Source organism: Perca flavescens, chromosome 5 (assembly GCF_004354835.1).
Source record: "Perca flavescens isolate YP-PL-M2 chromosome 5, PFLA_1.0, whole genome shotgun sequence".
NCBI lineage: Eukaryota > Metazoa > Chordata > Actinopteri > Perciformes > Percidae > Perca > Perca flavescens.
This window is the reverse complement of record NC_041335.1, coordinates 37,684,821-37,707,427: the sequence shown is the minus strand read 5'-3', so window position 1 is coordinate 37,707,427 and position 22,607 is coordinate 37,684,821. Positions and strand designations below refer to the sequence as shown.

General features: G+C 42.1%; 1 protein-coding gene across 1 annotated transcript in view; it reads left to right on the top strand.

Annotated features, from left to right (window-relative positions):
- LOC114556385 (probable E3 ubiquitin-protein ligase HECTD4) overlaps positions 1–22,607 on the top strand; it is a 106,589-nt gene that overhangs the window by 15,458 nt on the left and 68,524 nt on the right. Inside the window, 16 exon segments of the mRNA XM_028579312.1 lie at positions 3,370–3,459; positions 3,548–3,675; positions 5,652–5,760; positions 6,773–6,911; positions 7,803–7,973; positions 11,305–11,497; positions 12,186–12,347; positions 14,430–14,543; positions 14,659–14,799; positions 15,599–15,834; positions 17,292–17,434; positions 17,565–17,635; positions 18,616–18,721; positions 19,061–19,181; positions 20,130–20,258; positions 22,242–22,366. Of these exon segments, the coding sequence (XP_028435113.1) occupies positions 3,370–3,459; positions 3,548–3,675; positions 5,652–5,760; positions 6,773–6,911; positions 7,803–7,973; positions 11,305–11,497; positions 12,186–12,347; positions 14,430–14,543; positions 14,659–14,799; positions 15,599–15,834; positions 17,292–17,434; positions 17,565–17,635; positions 18,616–18,721; positions 19,061–19,181; positions 20,130–20,258; positions 22,242–22,366 (2,178 nt within the window).

Genomic DNA, 22,607 nt, shown 5'->3' with positions numbered 1-22,607 from the left:
GGCTGTACTTAGTGTCTTAATTTATTCATAGGTGTGTTTTGGGCGTAACATGCAATAAACCAATCAGAGATCATCTCCCATTCCCTTTTAAAAGCCAGGCACGTTTGGACCTTGGAGCATTGCTGTTATGATGGAGGATTTGCTGAGCAGGAAGGAGAGATTTTCTGTCTTCTCTCAATCCTCTGTCCCAAGAGGTATTCCATGTGTATATATACTCTAGAGATACACGCTAATACTATTTCACACCGTAATATTTTTATTTTTAATCTTCTGCATGTGTGTGTGCTGCTGTGCGTCTCTGTGTGTGTAACAAGCATAGTGTGCGCGCGCTGTGCACGAGCCTAGGAGCATTTTACTAATGCTCTGTTAAAATAACAATGAAATGCTGCGTTATTGACTTTAGACCAGGTTTTTGTTGGTCAATGGCGCGATCACTTCCTGCTGCCTCAAGATAGCAATACTCCCAGAATGCACCTGAACTAGGGATGCAAATTATCGATGATTTCATTAATCATTAGTTGACTGACTTTATCGATCGATTAACGATTAACTGATACGCGGCTTTTTTCCTGAGAATGTAAATTTCTCACGGTGTCAATTGTGTCTTTAACATAAAAAGCAAAATATTGCTTATATACTGAAGAAAAATGCATGTTTTATTGTACCAGTTGGGATACGGTACGTACAGATAATGGCATTTATGTAGTTTAACAAAATAAATTAGGCACAGCCTGGTTGAGTTTGTCAGCTAAATTATCAGCTGTATGTCTCTCTAACGTGAGAAGCACTGCTGACTTTACCTGCCAATGTAGTGGCAAGTGATTGTTAATTAGCTCTCTGTAGTCAGTGCCGTCCAACAATCTGTCGTCAGAGCCACATTAGCCGCGGCTAACTGTGTTTTTAGCTCAGCCTTCTTGTTTTTGTAGCGTGCTTCCAAGTGGGTAGTAATGGTCGCTCGAGAAGGGATATTATATCCTGTCTCCATGTAGTGTAATAACTCCCAAAATCCCTCACCGTCAGTGGTGCTACTTGGCATCATATCTTTTTCGATCATGCCGCAAATCCTCTGAGTAATGCCCTCCGCTTTCCTGTGGTCACATACTCGCCTTCCCACCACAGCAGCGATTGTAGGTTGTGAAGGCGACAGACTTCCTCCGTGCAACATGGCTATCTTAGCGAACTCGTAGAGCTGCTGAACTCAAACGTAGTACCCCAGAGTTTACATTGTGCGTCTTTGTCATCATTAATTAATTTGAAAAGCTCCCACACTCCGCTCCGTTTTGAGCGCCTCAAGTTTGTGTTGGGTGTCTCGCCGCCCGCGAGAATCTCGTGTTACGTTCAATTAGGCCTACGTCCTGTGGAAAACTATCTTAGATTGCAATGTTCAATTAGCCGACAATTTAATTTAATCGAGTAAATTCTTAACGACAATTAATCAATAGTCGATTAACTGTTTACATCCCTAACCTGAACACACCTCCATGTAAGACCAGCACGCCCAGAATGCACCTGAACACAACTCCCTGTAAGACCAGCACGCCCAGAATGCACCTGAACACACCTCCCTGTAAAACCAGCACGCCCACAATGCACCTGAACACACCTCCCTGTAAAACCAGCACGCCCACAATGCACCTGAACACACCTCCCTGTAAGACCGGCACGCCCAGAATGCACCTGAACACACCTCCCTGTAAGACCAGCACGCCCAGAATGCACCTGAACACACCTCCCTGTAAAACCAGCACGCCCACAATGCACCTGAACACACCTCCTGTAAAACCAGCACGCCCACAATGCACCTGAACACACCTCCCTGTAAGACCAGCACGCCCAGAATGCACCTGAACACACCTCCCTGTAAGACCAGCACGCCCAGAATGCACCTGAACACACCTCCCTGTAAGACCAGCACGCCCACAATGCACCTGAACACACCTCCCTGTAAGACCAGCACGCCCAGAATGCACCTGAACACACCTCCCTGTAAGACCAGCACGCCCAGAATGCACCTGAACACACCTCCCTGTAAGACCGGCACGCCCACAATGCACCTGAACACACCTCCCTGTAAGACCAGCACGCCCAGAATGCACCTGAACACACCTCCCTGTAAGACCAGCACGCCCAGAATGCACCTGAACACACCTCCCTGTAAGACCAGCACGCCCACAATGCACCTGAACACACCTCCCTGTAAGACCAGCACGCCCAGAATGCACCTGAACACACCTCCCTGTAAGACCAGCACGCCCAGAATGCACCTGAACACACCTCCCTGTAAGACCAGCACGCCCATGGGCCCCAGATGGGTGCAGGTACATTTATTTAAACGACGTGGACGCTGGACAGTCTTAAAATAACAACAGAAATAAACTAGCAGACAGAGGAGTATAAGTGCTGCTGGGTCTCTCTTGTACTCAACCATAGGTACACAGTACAGGTGTGTAAGTCGATGCAGACAATGACCCTGATAAAGATGTGAGTCGAAACGCATATGTCATTTGAAACACATTGCCATGTAAAATAAAGGCATTTTACTTTTTGTACAAAACCTACTCGGGGCCTTGGATTGTTTTTCAAGGAGACATGCATTTAAAAATCTATTTTGGAATTGAGATCCATTTGGAATTGAGATCCATTCCCACTTATACACAGGTCCTTCACATGAGAAATAAACTAGTTTGCAGATTTCACATATTGAATCAGTTCAAATAAATGGTCATTTGTCTACCCTGAAGTGATTCGGGCTATGCCTATCGCCAAGAAGCACTGTGACATATTGGCGATACACAATTAAATTTAATTGTTTAGCTCCCTTGGTGTGTGTGTGTGTGTGTGTGTGTGTGTGTGTGTGTGTGTGTGTGTGTGTGTGTGTCTGTGTGTGTGTGTGTGTGTGTGTGTGTGACTGTGTGTGTGTGACTGTGTGTGTGTGACTGTGTGTGTGTGTGTGTGTGTGTTAAAAAAACCTAGTTTATTTTGCATCTAAGAATGCCAGAACTGCACTTCAGTAGACCTCTTATTACATAGATCGTCTCCCTGAATATAGAATAGGTTGTGTTCGGTTAACAGTTCAGTCTTGGATGAGGCGAAGCAGCAAATAAACACTGCACAAACTTAAAGTAGGTTGCTCGTTGCACCCCGCTGAGAGCCGCAGTGTAAAATAATCTCTCTGCTGCATTCTAATGGGTAAGATCTTTTTATTCAGATTCAAGAAACATAGTGTTTTAATTCTCAGCACATTACCTCAGATCCCCTCCATAATTCATGCCGAGTATGATTCCACTTACAGTTCTAGAAATGCTCAACAATGAGCTTCCACTGTGTAATGTTGCGGCCGCTTGACTAATGTGCCAAACTCTTCTCCAGGGGATCTCTGAAGACCTTCATCCACACGGTTCACCTGCTGCAGAAACAGACCGATCTGGGCCAGCTCCCCGTGTCTGATGTCCTGTACAGGTAAGGCCAGTACTCTGGTTCACCTAAACGATAATTAGTATCCCTTTGCCAATGTTGTAACCAGCCGGGTATCTCTCTCCTGCGTCAGACTTCTGCTCCTGGAAGGAGGCCCGGGCTCTCCATCCTGCCTCCTTGGGGGTAAACACAGTGTGTCCTGGGGCTTTGAGGACATGCTGCCCACACCTGACAATTCTGCCGGAGCAGCAGAGAGTAAAGGTAAAAGCTTCTGTGTGATCAACCTTGACATTTAAAAAAGAAAATCTACAGGCCACAGTAGATGCAGTTCTCCCATGTGGTTGTGATGAATTATGTCTTGCACACATATCTAGTTTCCTGGCTTGCAGGTTTAAAATAGGACTGGGCTTGTCATATTTCCTGTCATAACACTGCCCTGCTTTCTGTTTTGTTCATTCAATGCATGCAAGTAGGGATGTAACGGTGTGAAAATCTAACCTCACGTTTACAGTGACCAAAATTATCACGGTTTCGGTGTTATTGCGGTATATTTAAAAGTGTGTTCAATATGTTCAGAAAGCACTGATAGGCCTACACAAGCTGAAATGGTTTCAAAAAGTGTAACAGTGTTCATTATATTACAAAAATATGTGCAAAACCTTATCAAAAGTGCAACTTTTAACATCAAAGGAACAAGGGTTAAGCATGTAACGCCTTTAGCAGCAACTTTTTTCCTGAACGTTGTGCAGACCGGTTAACTATCTTCAATCAGCTGTGCTTCGGCATTCTTATAATAACCAAAATATGGTATATATAACTTCAGGAGACTCGGATGAAGCTGGAAAGGATTAAACACACAGTTTCCACACCGTGGTAATCCACCTTAATAATAATGATATTTTAAATGAAAACGGTAATTGTTATCGTCAACATTTTTATTGTGGTTTACCGTTAAACCGGTAATCGTCACATCCCTACATGCAAGTGTGTGAATCCCAAACCAAAATGGGGGGGATGAAAGTAAATTGCCGGGTAGAAGGCTAGAACTCCTATGATTATCCCATGAAAAGAAAAGTCAAACTTGTGTGATTCCAGCTTGTTAAATGTGAATATTGTTGTAGTGTCTTCTCTCCTCTGGGACAGTAAACTGAATATCTTTGAGTTGTGGACACAACAAGACATTTGACAAATAACTCATCCATTCCAGAATCCAGAAAATAACCGACAGATTAATCCAGTTAGTTGCAGCTCCATACGTGTAATGTATGTATAGTGAAGAGATGAAAGCTGTGACTGTAAAAAGGTAGTCTCTCATTTCCAGCTCTATCTCCACAGTGCTGCGGAGTAAAGGTCTGGCTACACCACAGATGCATTCTGGGATAGGTGAAGTAAAATGCTCTAGGTTGTTTGCATTTCTTCACAATAGTCTTGGGCGGCGCTCAACTCTGGACGCAGCGACGGTGGCTCTGCTAAATATCTGGAAGGAATTTGTTTTGGTGGAACATTTGCACCCCGAAAAAATAAAAATAAAACAAAGTTAACTGTTTACACAATCCAGTAACGTGAGCTATTTAAATGAGCTGATACATGGTTAAACCTCATTGGCTCTTACCAGTGTATCTCTGTGTGTACTTCATCCACAGCAATCCCACCAATCAGTCCCAAAACCTCTCAGTTAGAGAGGAAATGCCCTAAACATATTCTTTATAAATCTTTACAATTATTCCCTGAAAGAACCGAGCAGGCCTGACTTATTGGACCGTCCAAATCTCCTTCTAAACTTGACATTTTCAGCGTGTAGCTCGCTAGCTCAGAGTTTGTTTCCCGAAGAGAAGGAAATTTGAGAACGGAGACACACCAAGAGCGGAAGGTGAGGGACAAAGTATAACGCACCGCATGTCAGGCTTTATTCTGGAAATGTACTTCCATTGATCCAGACTGTAAGGAGGTAAAGCAGAAGAGAAGAGTGTTATGTTCACCTTCCAGCAACCCATCAGATGACCTTGTGGAGGTCAGCTGATCAGGGCACATATCAATAAAGCAGGTTTGCATATTTACATTTTACGGTAACCTGACACCAGATCACTGGGCTTTGGTCTCTGGAGGCATCCCGATCCTCACAACTCTCCACTTCACCCTGTTGCTACCTCCACCTGCTTTTCATTACAATCAGTCATCTCTCTGTCATTACCTTTTTTATTTTTATATTGAATTCTTTTTGTCCCTGTGCCTTGCAGACACCGACCTGGGTCGCTGTCTAGCCACAGACGGACTCTATCTGTACACCACCAACTCCTCCGGGAGAGGACTCAGCAAGCTGGGCTCTGGTTTACACGGGACACTGAGGTAATGTGACTCTCCTTCTCGTCTGCCTTTTTTTTTATATATCCACAGCACTTGGAGAATAGCAAGAGAGAAATACAGAAAGAGAGGGTTAAACACTATAAATATCCCTTATTACTTTACCTTTCCCATGGTGTTGTTTCGTGGACATTCTTTCAAGCCAATATCTGCAGTTGATGATTTTTAAAAGGGACAAAAAGGACGTTGTTCTGAACTGGAGAGAGTCCGGCAGCTTCCTTCCACGGTAAGTTTTCAAAGGGCCCAGAGCGGAGTGTGAGGATTTTGGATGGAGCTCAGAGTGAATTTTTTAAAATCTTGGAAAATTGCCTTGTCTCCCCTGCTCCAAATTCGGTCCTCTACTGCTCACACCTTGAGTTCAAAGCATGCCGGGCAAGACTCATCTGATAAATACAACATGGCTATAGCTAGTTTATTATTTTTAAGCGAGCATTGAGCGATTTGAGTGGAGCGGGCTAAAATCTGAATTTAGCGGGGGGTCAGCTCTGTGAGCAAGGAACGGAAATCCTCACTGTGTCACTCAGCTCACATGCTCCGGGAAAGAGTTTACTACTTTTTTTTTTAAAGAAAAAGAAAGGTCGACCTCCTTAGAAATCCTTTCCATAAAGTTGTCAGAAACTTAGAATAATAATCTGAGTCTGTTAGCGGCAAAACAAGAACTTTTGTGAACGTAAATACAAGCTGGACAGTTGCCCTATTAACTTGACTACAGCAATCTCTCTTAATACTAGACCGATGTCAGAGATAGTTGTTCCCATCAGTCACTTAGACACAAAAACATAGGAACATATAGGGTTAGCAGAGAATTGAACACAATCAATTTGTAGATAATGTACACATGTTATGTGCTGCTGTGTTGCTTCTCAACTCATTTTGCATCAAATCAAAGTGTCAAGTCTCACCTGGGTTTTTTCACAAAAAGATCCACCTTTTAAGTATTTAAATTAGTACACAATTCAGAACCAGTAAAAAGATGCCCGGTGTTTGTGTTGTGCAGGGGTTTTGTGTACTGTCGAAATGAAGAGTTGGAGCCTGGCTGGGTGGTGTTCAGCAGCGGCCGCCTCCTCCACCGTCCCTCCTCCTTCGATGCCAAGCCTCATCAGCTGTGCCAGGTCATTGACCCCTTCACCCTCCAGGTACTGCACACTTTCACTCCACTATTGATTTCAGTCCAAAACTTGATTTGCAGTCATGAGCGCAAGGTAAAAAAAAATTAAAAGTACAAAAATGCTTCCTGTTACATAAAATATACAGTCACAGATTTTTCATTAGATGTTGAATCATTCAATATATTTAACATGGTAGGTCCTGATACATTTCATTTTCAACGTTTCTCACATGACTGCTTAGTTAGTTAGTTAGTTAGTTAGTTAGTTAGTTAGTTAGTTAGTTAGTTAGTTTTTTTATTATCCCTTATGCAACAATAAAATCATTTTTATGATACAAACAAGGCATGCAGGCTCACAATGGAGCAGCATTTCTCTCAATTCAGGATGCAATAGGGATGCACCGAATCCAGGATTCGGTTTCAGATTTGGCTGAATGTTGAGCTTTGTGAAGGGGTTCGGTTTCTGCTGAACCTTTAGAATTTCTTCCCACCGAACCGTACGCTTGCACTCGGCGTGCTACGCTGGTCGCCGTAGTGACGGCGTCGTTGATTACGGGAAGGTGTTTACGTAGGTGGAGCGTTCAATGCTGCAGGCTGTGAGAAAGTGGACATGGAACTGGTGAGCAGAATAAGTTGTTGTTTGGCAGTACTTTCAGTCAAAAGAAGGCCATTCAAGTCCAGCTACATACAATCTGTTCAATGCTGATTGGTCTGGTGGTGGCGAGGACCCTAAACTATACACAACATGGCTGCTGTTACAACATTTGGTCTGAAACATCAGAAAGAATACGAGTTGTGCATGAAGGAATCTACAGACAGCAGCCAGAATGCACGGGTGTTCGGCCTAACCCCAAATATTTGGATTCGGTGCATCCCTAGTAGCCATAGCCAAGGCTTATGTTGACACTGCTGTTTTCAGGTGTGCCAGATTGTGCCCATGCCAGTGCACCACTTCCCTGTTGGCAGCAGCATGACCACGCTGCACCTGTGCTCAGATGGAACCTACCTGTACTGGATCTGGTCCCCAGCCAGTCTCAACGAGAAGACACAGAAGGGACACTCTGTCTTCATGGACGTATTTCACCTCTCTGTGAGTACTATACTCTATGCCAGTGTTTCTGAAATCGGGGTATGTGTACCCCTAGGGGTACTTTGGAAGACTGCAGGGGGTACGTGTCCCCTTAGGGGTACGTTAGAGCAGTGGTTCCCAACCTGGGGTCCGGGCACCCCTTAGGGGGGCGGCAAAGATCACAGGGGGTGCAAGTCTTTATCTGGTTTAAGGTTAATGTTAAACAAATTATGATAATACACTAGAATATATAATGTATACAAAAGTCTGTATAAAAACTATATACTTTTGTTCTCGCTTCAAATTAGGCTACATAGTAGGCCCAAACCCTCCGGGACCTCTTAACCTGGGACCCTTGCTGTCATCAGGTCAGCTGCTAGCTGCTATCATCCCACCACGGCATCACTATTTTATGAATGAAATATGGCGGAGAAACGTAAAAGTGCTGATAACTCCTCTGTATCAAAAAAGAAAGTAAGGTTCTGTCTCGAGAGTTACCTCAACTTTGTTTTTGGGGGAGGGAGGGGGGCTCAGCTTTTCTTAGACATAAATTGGGGCGCCAAGGAAAAAAGGTTGGGAACCACTGCTTTAGAGGACTGCAGGGGGTATGCAAGATCTTTTTGCAAAATGTTTTTCATGCTTTTTTCGATTTTGTCACCGTTTTTGAAGTTTGTCACCTTTTTTTTTTATTTTTATTTTTTTTTTGAAGGTTTTGTCGTTTGTTTTGACCTATTCTTGCCTTTCTTCCTGACTTTATTCAGCTTTTTTCAAAGTTTTTGTCACTTTTTTCCCTTCTTTCTACTGTTTTCTTTTCAAAGTCTCTTATCGAAGTTTTTGTTACTATTTTCGGCCTATTCTTGCCTTAGTACCTTCTTTCTACTGTCTTTTTCCAATTTTTTTCACCTTTTCTCATCATCATTTAAATGTTTTCCAGGTCCAAGGCTGTTGTTTTGTAAATCTATCGCTGACATCGCTGTATTCTTCCTCTTTATAGAGACTTTTATTTACTACCAAAATGTATTTGCGCTGGTTAGGGGGTACATGACTTAAATAAAACTGTTCAAAGGAGGAACATATTGAAAAAAGCTTGAGAACCCCTGCTCTATGCCCTGCTATAGAGCTCAACAGTGACCATCAACTTTTTTTAACGGCTCTGGTCCCGTTAAGTGTTCTCGGTTTCAATTGTTATATATATATACAGTGGGGGAAATAAGTATTTGACCCCTTGCTGATTTTGCAGGTTTGCCCACTTACAAAGAATGCAAAAATCTACAATTTTAGTCATATGTACATTCTAACAGTGAAAGACAGAATCCCAAAGAAAATTCCAGAAAATCACATCATATGAATTTATTAAAATTGATAACCATCTGATGAGGAAAAACAAGTATTTGACCCCCTGGACAAACAGCAAGTATTCTGGCTCCTACAAGCCAGTTAGTCTTTCTTTAAGACACAGCCCCAATCCGAACCAATTATCTACATCAAATACACCTGCCTCACCTCGTTACCTGTATAAAAGACACCTGTCAACACACAAACAACCAGCATCCAACATCACCACCATGGGCAAGACCAAGTAGCTTTCTACGGACATCAGGGACAAGATTGTTGATCTGCACAAGGCTGGGATGGGCTACAAGAGAATCGGGAAGCAACTTGGAGAGAAAAGATCAACTGTCGGTGCAGTTATCAGGAAATGGAAGAAGCACCACACCACCGCCAACCTCCCTCGGTCTGGGCCTCCACACAAGATCTTGCCTCGTGGGGTGTCCCTGATCATGCGAACGGTGAGGAATCATCCCAAAACCACAAGGGGGGAACTGATGAATCAACTGAAGGCAGCTGGGACCACAGTTACAAAAGAAACGGTTGGTAACACACTACGCCGTCATGGATTGAAATCCTGCAGCGCACGCAAGGTCCCCTGCTCAAGAAGAAACATGTACAGGCCCGCATGAAGTTCGCCATTCACCACCTGGACGACTCAGAAGAGGCCTGGAAGAAGGTGATGTGGTCAGATGAGACCAAAATAGAACTTTTTGGCCTCAACTCAACTCGTCGTGTTTGGAGGACAAAGAACACCGAGTACAACCCAAAGAACACCATCCCCACCGTCAAGCATGGTGGTGGCAACATCATGCTTTGGGGGTGCTTTTCAGCCAAGGGGACGGGACAACTCCATCGTATTGAGGGGAGGATGGACGGGGCCATGTATCGTGGAATTCTGGACCGACATCTCCTTCCCTCAGTGAGAGAGCTGAAGATGGGTCGAGGATGGGTGTTTCAGCACGACAACGACCCTAAGCACACCGCCAAAGCAACAAAAGAGTGGCTGAAGAAGAAGCACATCAAGGTTCTGGAGTGGCCTAGCCAGTCTCCAGACCTGAATCCGATTGAAAATCTTTGGAGGGAGCTTAAAATTGAGTTGCCAGGCGACAACCTCGGAACCTGAATGATTTGGAGGCTGTCTGCAGGGAGGAGGGCCAACATCCCTGCCGAAATGTGCACAAACCTTGTCACCAACTATAAAAACCGTTTGACATCTGTGCTGGCCAATAATGGCTTTTCTACAAAATATTAACATGCTGTTTGTCCAGGGGGTCAAATACTTGTTTTTCCTCATCAGATGGTTATCAATTTTAATAAATTCTTATGATGTGATTTTCTGGAATTTTCTTTGGGATTCTGTCTTTCACTGTTAGAATGTACATATGATTAAAATTGTAGATTTTTGCATTCTTTGTAAGTGGGCAAACCTGCAAAATCAGCAAGGGGTCAAATACTTATTTCCCCCACTGTATATATATATATATATATATATATATATAAAACCAAAAGCCAACCAGCTACGAGAGGAGTCATGACTATAAAACATTTGATTTGGTGCAAATAAACATTTTGAAAACGTCTAAAAAGTCAAAGGTACAAGACTGTGTACAGAAACCATTATAGACTTCAAGTGGTTACAGCTCGCTCTAGCCGCGTACGGTAAACACTTCCATGCTAACAGCATCTGTTGGACCAATCAGAGACGTTGCTGTGACGCTTAGGATTGTGGGTAGTGTAGTATGCTTCATAAGATCGCAAATAAAACCTGTTTTTCCTAAAAATAAAAAAAAATAAAAAACACACTTCTAGCTTTTACAGGAGCAGAATTTTTTGTTTCACAACCTCGTAGCTCGGAGTCAGTCTACCTCGGATGGCTTCGACATTATGGTTAATAATTAATATCCTTATGGAGAAAATCAATGGGATTTAACTCTTGAGCTCTATATACAGTAGTTTCAGTTGGTTGATGTCTCTGTTCCATCTCTGATGTTTTTTCTCCCCCCCTGTCCCCACGGTACAGATGCAGACAGGCCTATGTGTTGCAGACATCTTGCAGGAGAGAGTTATTCTAACTCGCAAGGAAGGCGAGTCCTCAAAGTGCTTGAACGATCTTCTCTTGAGTCGAATGTCACGCTTCCGGGCCTCCCATTCTGCCACGTTGGCTGCTCTCACGGGCTCGGCAATCACCAACACTGTCAAAGAGGAACAGTCTGGTAATTCATCACCACAACTTGTAGTCACCCAAAAATGTTATATGTTTTAAAGTGCTCAGATTATGCTTCATGGCTTTTCCCCCTTTCGTTTATTGTGTTATAAATCTTTTTGTGCACGTTATAGGTTTACAAAGAGAAAAAGCCCAAAGTCCCCCCCAAAGGGACTTACCATCTCCACTAGAAAACACTGTTCACCAACTGCTCCAAACAGCTCTATTGTAGCCCAGCCTTTACTTCAGAGACAAACGTGGTCACTTTGTAACACATGTTATAATGCTCACCTAGCTGCTAGCGTGGCACGCCCTCATACTCTGCTTCTGACTGGCTAGTAGTCCTTACCTAGGTACCGTCAGGGCACGCCCTCATACTCTGCTTCTGACTGGCTAGTAGTCTTTACCTAGCTACTGAGCATGTCCAACTCCCAACAAAGATGGAACAGAAGTGAGATGTCTCACTCTGTAGCTAAAACAGAGAGCTCAACACACAGGGTGAAAAGAGGAGCTGCAGCAATGTGCAGTACAACAAAAATATGGTGTTTTTTGAGAATTAAACCACATAAACCTATTTTGGTGCAACCTCTAAATACAATTATGAACCTGAAAATGAGCATTATATGAGCACTTTAATGTGCAGTTCATGGTGGATCTTAGGGTTATTAAAAATACTTTTCTGTGTACCTCTTTTATAGCTGTCAACACTAGCTGTGGCCTCCCTCTGAAGACGTTGAGAAAGACCCCGATGTATGTGTGTGGAACCTACCTGGTGATGCTGGTTTCCCCCCCAGGGGTATCTGGGAGCTCCGCCACACGCTCCCTGTTTGGAGGAACCAGCAGCCTGTCCTCTCTCAAAAGTAAGAGCAGACACATGTACATCGTCATTGAGTTGAGATTTTTTGTCATAACGTCTGAAAGTTCTGCTGCGATATCTTCGCAAGTATCGGAGAGAAAGATGTTAGGAAAAAAGTAAACAAAGCATTTCACATCATGTGAAGCCACTGGGGGATAATACATGTTCTGATTACGGTCTGATCACAGCTTGGAGTAAGGACTGATTCTAGTTATATTATATTTGACCACACATTATGTTTTAATATAGACATTTATTGTACGACTCGGTCAAATACTCAGTTCTGATTGGTTAATCCCGGCATTTTACGGTCTGTTAAATCTGTAAAACCGATCGTTGCCATGATCGGAGACTGTGCCGGACCTTTTTTAATTGAAATACGGAGCTCATAACGCTGATCAAAGATCACAGAAGGAGAGAGAGAGAGCGAGGGAGGAGGAAACTGGGAGCGCTAACAGAGCCAATGGCTACAGAGAAGGGGTCGACCGATATGGATTATTAGTAGTTAATGAAACCACAAAACAATATTTGGAACCAATATGCATTTACAGTGAAAATCAAAATCTATAAATCAAAATTAAGATTTTGGAAAGTGGGGCGCCCTGGTAGCTCACCTGGTAGAGCTTGCGCCCCATGAACCAAGGCTCAGTCCTTACCGCAGCGGCCCGGGTTCGAGTCTGACTCGCTGCATGTCATCCCTCCTCTCTCTACCCCTTTTTTCTGTCTTCATCTGCCCTTTCAAATAAAGGCCAAAAAGCCCCAAAAATAATCAGAATCTTTTTTTCTGGGAATGTTAAAAACTACAACACAACAACTACAAATTACAAACTTAGTTTAAATGCTTAAAGCAATTATATAAAAATTGGCCAGGGCCGATAATCGGTCTATCCCGACTACAGAGCAAACGGAGCATTAGTTAGCACCATGGTTGGCTTAATCACCGTGGCGACATGGCTTCAGCTGGAGAGCCCTGCTCATCAGCGGGATGTACATGTCATCAGAAGGTAACCTCTGTATGAATAGCCGTGTAATAGGCAGGCTGCGTCACCCTGTCGTGGCTTTGGACCGTTTGGTTAATGACCATCTCGCTCTACATTAGGGCTGCACAACTAATCGCAAGTTTTATCGAAATCGCAATATGGACTAGAGCAATATTCTGATCGCGCAATATCTGTTAAAGGCAAAATATGTCAAAATATGCAGAGACAAATCCTATCCTACAGACTAAAGATAAACTCTTTGTTTTGTCCTTGCAAACCTATAATCATTTTAATTTCTTTTAATTTTAATATTTTTCAGTGAAAGTGAGAATAACGATACAACCTTATCATCATGAATAATATCACAATCGCAATATCAGTCAAAAATAATCGCAATTAGATATTGTCTTCATATCGTGCAGCCCTACTCTACATTACACATTACACCTTACTTGCAAGCTCTGGTAAAACAAAGTGTATTATTTGTGATTGAATAATCAATGAAAAGTTTTGTAAAACAATGTTGTAACACCAAATGCTTTGTGCTATAGAACGCTGTCAGTTATTAGTTTATTTGCTTATTTAACTTTTTAAAACATCACACCTCAGAATATTTTGTTATGTGTATTTGAGGGTAAATGCAAACACTTTTTGAATATGATTATTTTGATAGGTAAAATGTTTATTTTTAAAGCTAAAACTATATCAAATTTATGTATAAAACACTTTAAGAATAGAGCTTATCATCAGCATATGCTGGAAACAATTATAGCAACAAATAACAACAGAATAACTGAGCATGAAAAGAAATGGAATGTCCGTTTACTTGAATTAGAGGATTGATTTATGTTAATTTTTTTATTTTCTTTGTTATTAATTTTGTTTGCTTTGTGCTTTTTATTTATAGTTTTGTTTTCTTGTTAAAACACTATGAATATGGAGTTGATTGTGATGGTGATTGTGGTATGAATGCATGGGGGAGTGGTAGGGGTGGGTGGGGGGTTTGAAGCTTGTTTTGTCTCAGTAATTCTTAATTTGTTGTACGTATTAGATTCTAAATAAAATTAATAATAAAAAAAAAAAAACGTTTTAAAACTTTTTCTCAGTTTTAGCCTCCAGCCTTGTGTTTAACCTGGCTGACGGTCAGTTCAGCAGCCGCGCGGACCTCATCGACGCTCCCGGCAGTTCCCTGGGCAGGGGAGCGCAAGTGGCGGGGCTAGGTGAGCTCAGCTTCCGTCCCATTCTGCTCTTCTGTGTTGATCTCACAGACGATAGTTACACAACAGTGCATTGCCATTTTAAGTGACTGTACCTCTGTAATCTTTGGCTTCATAGGAGCGTGTTACGATGCACTGAACAACTTGATCTGGACCTGCTCCAGCGATTACATCGATCAGTGGTGCAATCCTGGGAACCAAGCCTTTCATCATGTGTGCCATAGGCTCGGTGTCAGCCATGTCATCAAGGAACCCAAAGGTAGATCCAAACTGCCAGGCCAAGGTTATAATAGTTTTGACTTTTCAATTTCATTTTAGTTTAGTTTGAGTTAGTTTTCAGAGCGTGTTTACTAGTTTTAGTTTAGTTTGAGTTTGATCTGGGCAATATATTGATATTATATCGATATTGTGATATGAGACTAGATATCGTCTTAGATTTTGGATATTGTAATATGGCATAAGTGTCTTTTCCTGGTTTTAAAGGCTGCATTACAGTAAAGTGATGTACTTTTCTAAACTTACCAGGCTGTTGTAACTGTTCTATTATTTGCCTTTACTAACTTAGTCATTATATCTACATTACTGATGATTATTTATCAAAAATCTCATTGTGTAAATATTTTGTGAAAGCACCGATGGTCACCACTACAATATCGTTGCAGTATCGATATTGAGGTATTTGGTCAAAAAGTTAGTTTTCAGAGTGTGTTTGTTAGTTTAGTTTGAGTTTTTAGAGTCCAATGTGAAGCAGTTACGGTACAGCACCTTCTTATGTCAAGTCTGTTCAGTTTCTGTAGTTTAATATCATGATGAGCGTTAACGGTAATTCATGGGGTCTCATATTTTCAGGAGTGAAATATTAGAGCCTACAAAACTAAAACTGAAATGATATTTATTTTAACCTGGCAATACAGTTTCAGTTTAGTTTATCTAGAAGGTTTGAGTTTTTATTTAGTGTCTGTTTACTTTCACTGCTTATCTTTACTTTCATTTGAGTTTGAATTTGCCTTAATAGCCCTGCGACAGATGCTGAATCTGCAACATTTGTCCTTTCACAGAGGAAACGGTGGCAACCGGCGATGTGATCAACCAGCTGCTTCATCATGTAGGTGCTATGTGTATCCATCAACTCAACCTACTGGCGGCCAGCAGCAACAGCCTGCCGCTGGGGGCGCTGCTGGGAAAACAACATCCCATCGAGGCCCGCCACTTCAGCAGCATCTGTGACATCATGGAGAAGGCCATGGTCAACGGAGACACCTGCATCATACGCTGCATCTTGGTGGTGTTCCAGGTCGGTTACAGGTGCAGCTGGGCACAGTTTGGCAGGAAAAGACTTTTTGTGTTTTTTGAGTTTTTTTTAGGGGCTGGGCAGCTCTGCTGGTTTGGTTTGGTTTGCACACATTCATAGGAAACAACATCATAGCAACGACTCTTTGTACTCCTGTCCTAACTTTGTTCTTCCAGGCTTTTTGTAGCTGAAATTTCACTGAGTTTGTGAAATTCATAACAAATCGTACGTGCTAGAACTTTTGCAACTTTCTCGGAAATGCAGGTCATACGAAAGTCCAGAGGGAGCAACTGGACACGCCACGTGAGCTTGTCAGCCGCGTGGCGTGTCCGTTTATATTTCGGCTCCCACGTTAACAGGTTAGAGCTCACACACTGCCTGCGTGAGACGCGTGGCTCGAGACGCGTGCCTGCTAGAAATGGAACCTACGCCTATGTTTCACGCGAGACGTGAGCATGTTGGAGGCGTTTCCAGGCAAAACGGAATAGGAAAATATGTTTATATGTCATTTAGACACAAATGCATATTAACAAATGACATGTTGATGTTTGAAAGCCTCTAGGCGTTGATATATATTCTATATATTTTTTTTAATCGATTTTCTAATATGTCACCTGTCAATACAAAACGAAATATTCTGGAGCCTATTTTGCCGTCAATACTGCCGACGTTGTCTTTGCTTTAATCAAACCAGTATATATTTATGTTTAACATTTAATTTTATCAATGGGAAACATCCATGTGTCCACACAAGGCTCGCAGCAGCAGCAGCGCCGCGTCAGACATGTTTCTGGTGTGTAAAGACAGACAAAATCCACGCAGCAGAAACGTGACGCGTGCAGTGTGTAACCGGCCTTAGTCATCTTTAATAAATAGTGACGCTGCAGCAAGATCAATGTGCAAGATTTTAATGTTTTTTTCCAACAGGATATTTTGCAACGCACCTGCACAGAAATCTGCAAAATTGTGCAGATATGTTCTTATTTTTTATGTACAGTATACTGTCTATCTACACAAGCTATTGCAGTCAGTGGAAATAGAACATCTTTAAACATCAGTTTGGTCACTTATGGAGCAATCAATCTTTGTAAAAAAACTAAATCCTAGACATATAGTATATATGATGAAATGAACAAATTCTCATAATTTTGTCTTGATAAATGAATTTTTGGCACTAGTTTCAAATCTGAAACCCTGGTTTGAAATGTGAAGCCATATATTGTTTCTGACCTGGCAGTTAGCTCAACAAGCAAGACTTGACCTTTATGTCTGAGGTTGTGAGTTTGAGCCCCGGTTGATACAGAACAAAACATGCTAATGCCTCCTCAGGAACTGTGCTGTTTGGATTTAAAGACTTAGGTTTCAAGGTTCAGTGATAACTGTATTTCTCATTTGTCTTCCTCTTCCATATCAAAATGTCCGGCCCAGGTATAATATTGTTTTGTGTCTGTGCTGTCCAGGTGGTGTTTAGGTTTTTCAACCCTCAGTCGGAGCAGAAAAGGGAGAGTGTGCGTCGCTCAGGCCTTCTCCTGTGGCAGCTCCTCATGGCTCCAGTGGATCAGATCGGAGCAGAGATTCAGAAAGAGGTGTGCCTGGCCATCAGGTAAGTAAGGAACGTGTGTGTGTGTGTGTGTGTGTGTGTGTGTGTGTGTGTGTGTGTGTGTGTGTGTGTATATGTGTATATGTAATCAGTGATCATAATGATTCTTTGTTTACCTCCTGTCTGTCTGCAGCTCAGGCTTGAATACTTTGTATCAGGGGGAGGCTGAACTCAAGAAACTGCTTAAACTGGTTTTAACCGAAGGTGACTATGACACTTAACTCTAGACATGCTAATTTAGAGGGTTTTTATGACCGATAGCTGACCTTCGTTTACTGATCAATAACAGATAAACGGCCAACTGAGTCCTAGTTCACCCATCCGGGAGGCTCACACATATTTATCACGTTTCGTGGACAGTTGCAGACTTGCACCGGTCACATAGCCACGTTGTTCCGTGCGTTGTAGTGTATGATATCTGGAAATGGATTGAGGAGACTTCACAGATGACAGAGTCCGATGTCTTCAGATTAGATGCAACTTTATTCAGAGATAGACCATACAGTCGAGGGTGGGAGAACACAGCTCACACACAGAAGCATGCACAAAGGAGTAGGCTCCTGAAAGCATGCAGACTCAATATTCAAGCTATCAGTGTACACATGCAGCCACTTTCCTGGAATCGCGTGTGCAACGAACATAATTAAACAGCAGTCTGCGGTCCACAGTTGCCCATTAGATGTATGTCTCAGTCCGTCTCCACCGCAACCACCTGCGAGGCTGTCGGCTGTCTGTCTGCCTGGCATACTCGGTGTGTAAGACAGCCGATTTAACCCGCCAGTCCTCGTGGATGTATTGGCATATGTCACGTTACGTACTGTAGCTATCTGCTGTGAAGGCCGTCCAGCAGAGAGACGCGAGCTTAGCAGAAAAAAAGAGCTTTAAACGCAACTTGCCGGTGGAAAGTTAGCACTAGCAAGTCAACTAGCAGTCGAGAAATAGATTTCCTTTTATCTTTTTAGTATGCAAAAAATGTTGTTTTAATAACTTTTTTTATTTTAGTTTTAATTATTTTGTTTTCAGCTGTTAAACTGATAGTATTAATTGGTGAAAATTCTTATTGTTGGGTAATGGTTAAACATTAACCTCTCTAGTAAACACACATTGTAATAGAACTGGCACTTTTACTGTTTTGCGGTGAATACATATCTAATATTCTGTGTAATTGTGTGCGACGCTCGAAGGTGAAAGGAACAGTGGCCTGTCTCAACTTCGTGATGTCATCCTCACCAACCTGGCAGACCAACTGCAGAAGAATAGATTTGGGAGTGAAGAAGATGACCACTACAGGTAAGTGGCTGTCCTGTAACTATAGGGTAGAATTTCCATTAGCCTTTTATAACCGCACAGAACAATGTCATAAAAATGTTTTACTTTATTTCTGTGTCCTGCCAAACATTTGGCCTGTCCCTCTTGGGATAACAAGACACCGAAATTTAACAGGCATCTACAAATATCTACAGATCATCTCGGTAAAGAGCTTTATTTCTCTTCTCCCAGGCGTTCACGACCTAACTGGCTAAATGTTATGAATATGTATTAGGGGGTCCCTGCTCCGTCCCTCTCTCAGATAAGGGGTCTTTGCTGATTTTAAACAACAAGTTAGTGATAGAAGTCTCTCTTTTACAGATTGAGTGATGAGCTGCTGCACTGTATCCTGAAGACTGTAGTCCGGGAATCCTGCCTCGTCATCACCAAATGTCAGACGGTTGCCCGTGACGACTTCCAGAAGCTGCTCTCCACTGTGCCAGTATGACTCTTCAGTTCAGCAGAAACCTAAACCCCATCTGAGTTGATTTACATCCAGGGTTCAATATTAGCACCATCCACCAGCCCAATGCTATGGATGGATGGATGGATGGATGGATGGATGGATGGATGGATGGATGGATGGATGGATGGATGGATGGATGGATGGATGGATGGATGGATGGATGGATGGATGGATGGATGGATGGATGGATGGATGGATGGATGGATGGATGGATGGATGGATGGATGGATGGATGGATGGATGGATGGATGGATGGATGGATGGATGGATGGATGGATATCACATATCACTCAAAGGTCGGAGTCTGATTTGTATTCCAGTTCAGAGGTCTGAAATGATTGGCAATAACATTTAATCAACTCACTTTTAGGTTTTAAGTGACAAACATGCTAGTTGAGTTCTCTGTTTAACTGTTCAACTTTTGGAGTGATTTGGGTATTTTGCACTTTAACAGGTTTTTTTTCAGATTTTTTTTTTATTTATTTTTTTGCCTTCAACTTTTTTTGTAAATTTTTTTCCACATATATTCAACATCACTGACAATTAATTGATTAATAGATTTTTCATAACACGAAGAGTGTAGTGGGTACTGGGATTTACTTACAGGTTGGTCCAGAGTTGGAGATGCGCTGGTGTATGGGGTTAAGTGCAAACAACTAACATTTGAAATAATAAAAATACATAGTCCGGCCAATAATCTCTTATATAATTACAATTTGTCATATCAAAACAAAACCACCAACTACCAGCCATACCCCTTAAGACCTTAGCTAATGCTAGCAGTTAAACAAAGAAACCGCGTTTATGTAAAAATATTGACAGTTAGACAATGATGTAATAATTGTTTCAGGCTTACCCTGTTTACGTGACACGTTTTGTGAGATTCCACCGGTATAAAGTTGCGCTGGTCTTCCCTCTCTGCAGGTGGTCTCACCCAGTCTGCGCTACCTCATGGCTGTTCAGAACCACCTGCTCAGTAACACCGTTCTCATCCGTCCGGATGATAACGACGACAGCGACAGCTCCCTACAAGGGGAAACAATGAAGGTACAGGTAAACATCCCCTTTAAGTTCCCCTACCTCTGTGCGTGTGGAGTCTGTGTGTGTGTGTGAGACCAACCCACCAAGCGGAGCAACGGGAGAGGAATGTTCTTTTTGTGGCGCTGCATAAGTAATGTGTGCTCGTTGCAGTGTTATTGAAGCGTTGTTATGGAACCCACTGCAGTTCTGCGCAAGACCCGCCCTTTAACAGCATTCACGCGCTACGATTGGCCAGGCGTCCATGCTCGCAAGAGCTAACGGAGCCTGATTTCATCATCACCTGACTAATCGGTTAACTACTCGAGGTCAATGCCTAACCCCCGACCAATTGGGTTGCTCCGTAGGGCGGGTTTTTACAAACAAACCAAGTGGGATTCCTAATAACACCCCTTTTGAACTGTGCGATAGAAATCTGCTACATATATTTTGCGTATTTTTGCTTATTGTGATGTCATTTCTTGGAGTATCTTCAAATGCTTCCTGTCCCTAAAATCAGTACAACCTAAGCTAAAAGGTTATGTAAGTCAGTAAACCATAATCATTAATAAAAGTATTGCAATTGTGTCATTAATAAAAATAAATAAAATAAATCTGACATTTTACTAAATAAACACAAAACATATTGAGCCAAAATATATCTAAATGTGGAAAAATGAACTAAATATTCTCTCCAGACACTCCAGAAGTTATTTCAACTCTGAACATTTTTTTAGTTTTTGAGCGTGATGACCAGAAGCCTTTGCTTTTGGCTGCAAAAAAAAAGAATGAGAACTCTTAGCTGTTCTGTTTTTTATTTCGATCGATTTAAACCAGGTCATGTAAACTGTAGGAGTTAATTCAAAAAGTCAAAAAATCACGATAATTTCACATGATTACTCGTTGTCTTCTGGAAAAGATGTTGCATTTATTGAACAGCTTGAACTGTGAAATATCCCTTAATACTTTTCCATAAAAAAAAAAAAAAAAAATCCATTAACCCTTGTGTTGTCCTCGGGTCAAATTTGACCCGTTTTCAAATTATTATTTTTCATTATTTTTTGGGCATTTTTAGGTCTTTTATTGACAGGACAGCTGAAGAAATGAAAGGGGAGAGAGAGGGGGAATGAGATGCAGCAAAGGGCCGCAGGTCGGAGTCCAACCTGGGCCCATTGCGCAGAGTAGTAAACCTCTATATATGGGCACCCGCTCTACCAACTGAGCTATCCGGGCGCCCTTTTCAAGTTTTTTTTAAATCAGAAATATGGGTTTCTTTCAACTAAATTACCCACAAATAACATGGATCTATATATTTATGTTGTAGAGAACCAGTAGAATGTTCTTCTCAGGTAAAATAAATGATTTATTGATTTAGGTTTATTGACCATGAATAAAAAGAGCTTTCAAAAAAGTGACAAACGTCGGGGGGAAAAAGCACCAAATTTTTTTATTTTGACCCAGAAGGACAACAAGTGAATAGTCGACGGGAAGACAACACCAGGGTTAAGAACACGAGACACAATAAGAGTTTACTTGCACAACATAATTTTTCTTCGATAACTGTTTTTGAGATTGTTAGGAGCCAAAATCATAATCGCGATTAAAATTTTGATTAATTGTACAGCCTCAGGGCACGCACGTACACACAGACACACACATAAGAACATACACACACACACACGCACACAGACACACACATGTACACGCACACACACATGTACACGCACACACATACACATGTACATGGGCACGCACACACACAACCACACAAACACACAGAGACACACCATTGTGTGTGTGACTTGTTTCTTCCTCCTATCGATACTAACGGTTACTGACAAAACGATGGAAGCTAAACAGTCTGGTGTAAAAGAACAGCCCAGATTGTGCCAATACTGTACATGTAGACTCAAAAGTTGTTTTTATAACTTCCATATTGCATGAAAGAGATGATGATTCAAAATCTTGAAATCAGTGTTACGAAAGTTTGGGAATATTGTGTGTGTTTGTGGTCCTTAGGAGCTGCAATGTAGCATCCTGTCCCTGGCAACCAAGATCTTGGTGGGATGTGATGAAGTGTTGGAGACCCTGCAGCAGGTGACCACCGCTCTCATTAACAGCGACATCGCCGACAGAGAAACCAGGTGAACTTTTAACTTTCATTAAAAGTACCTTTTCACAGTGTGGGAAAATATCCCCCTTTGTTCAGCCTGGATAGGGCGGCTTAATTAAAGCCTAACTCTCGCCGAAATGCAACCTAGGGTCTTTTTGTGAATGTAACGGAGTCAAACTTTTTGTTTAAAAGCATATTTAGTATGAAAGCGGCACTCTTAAGATTTACCGTATTTCCGTTTTCGGTTTCCTGCAACATAACAGGGAGTAGAG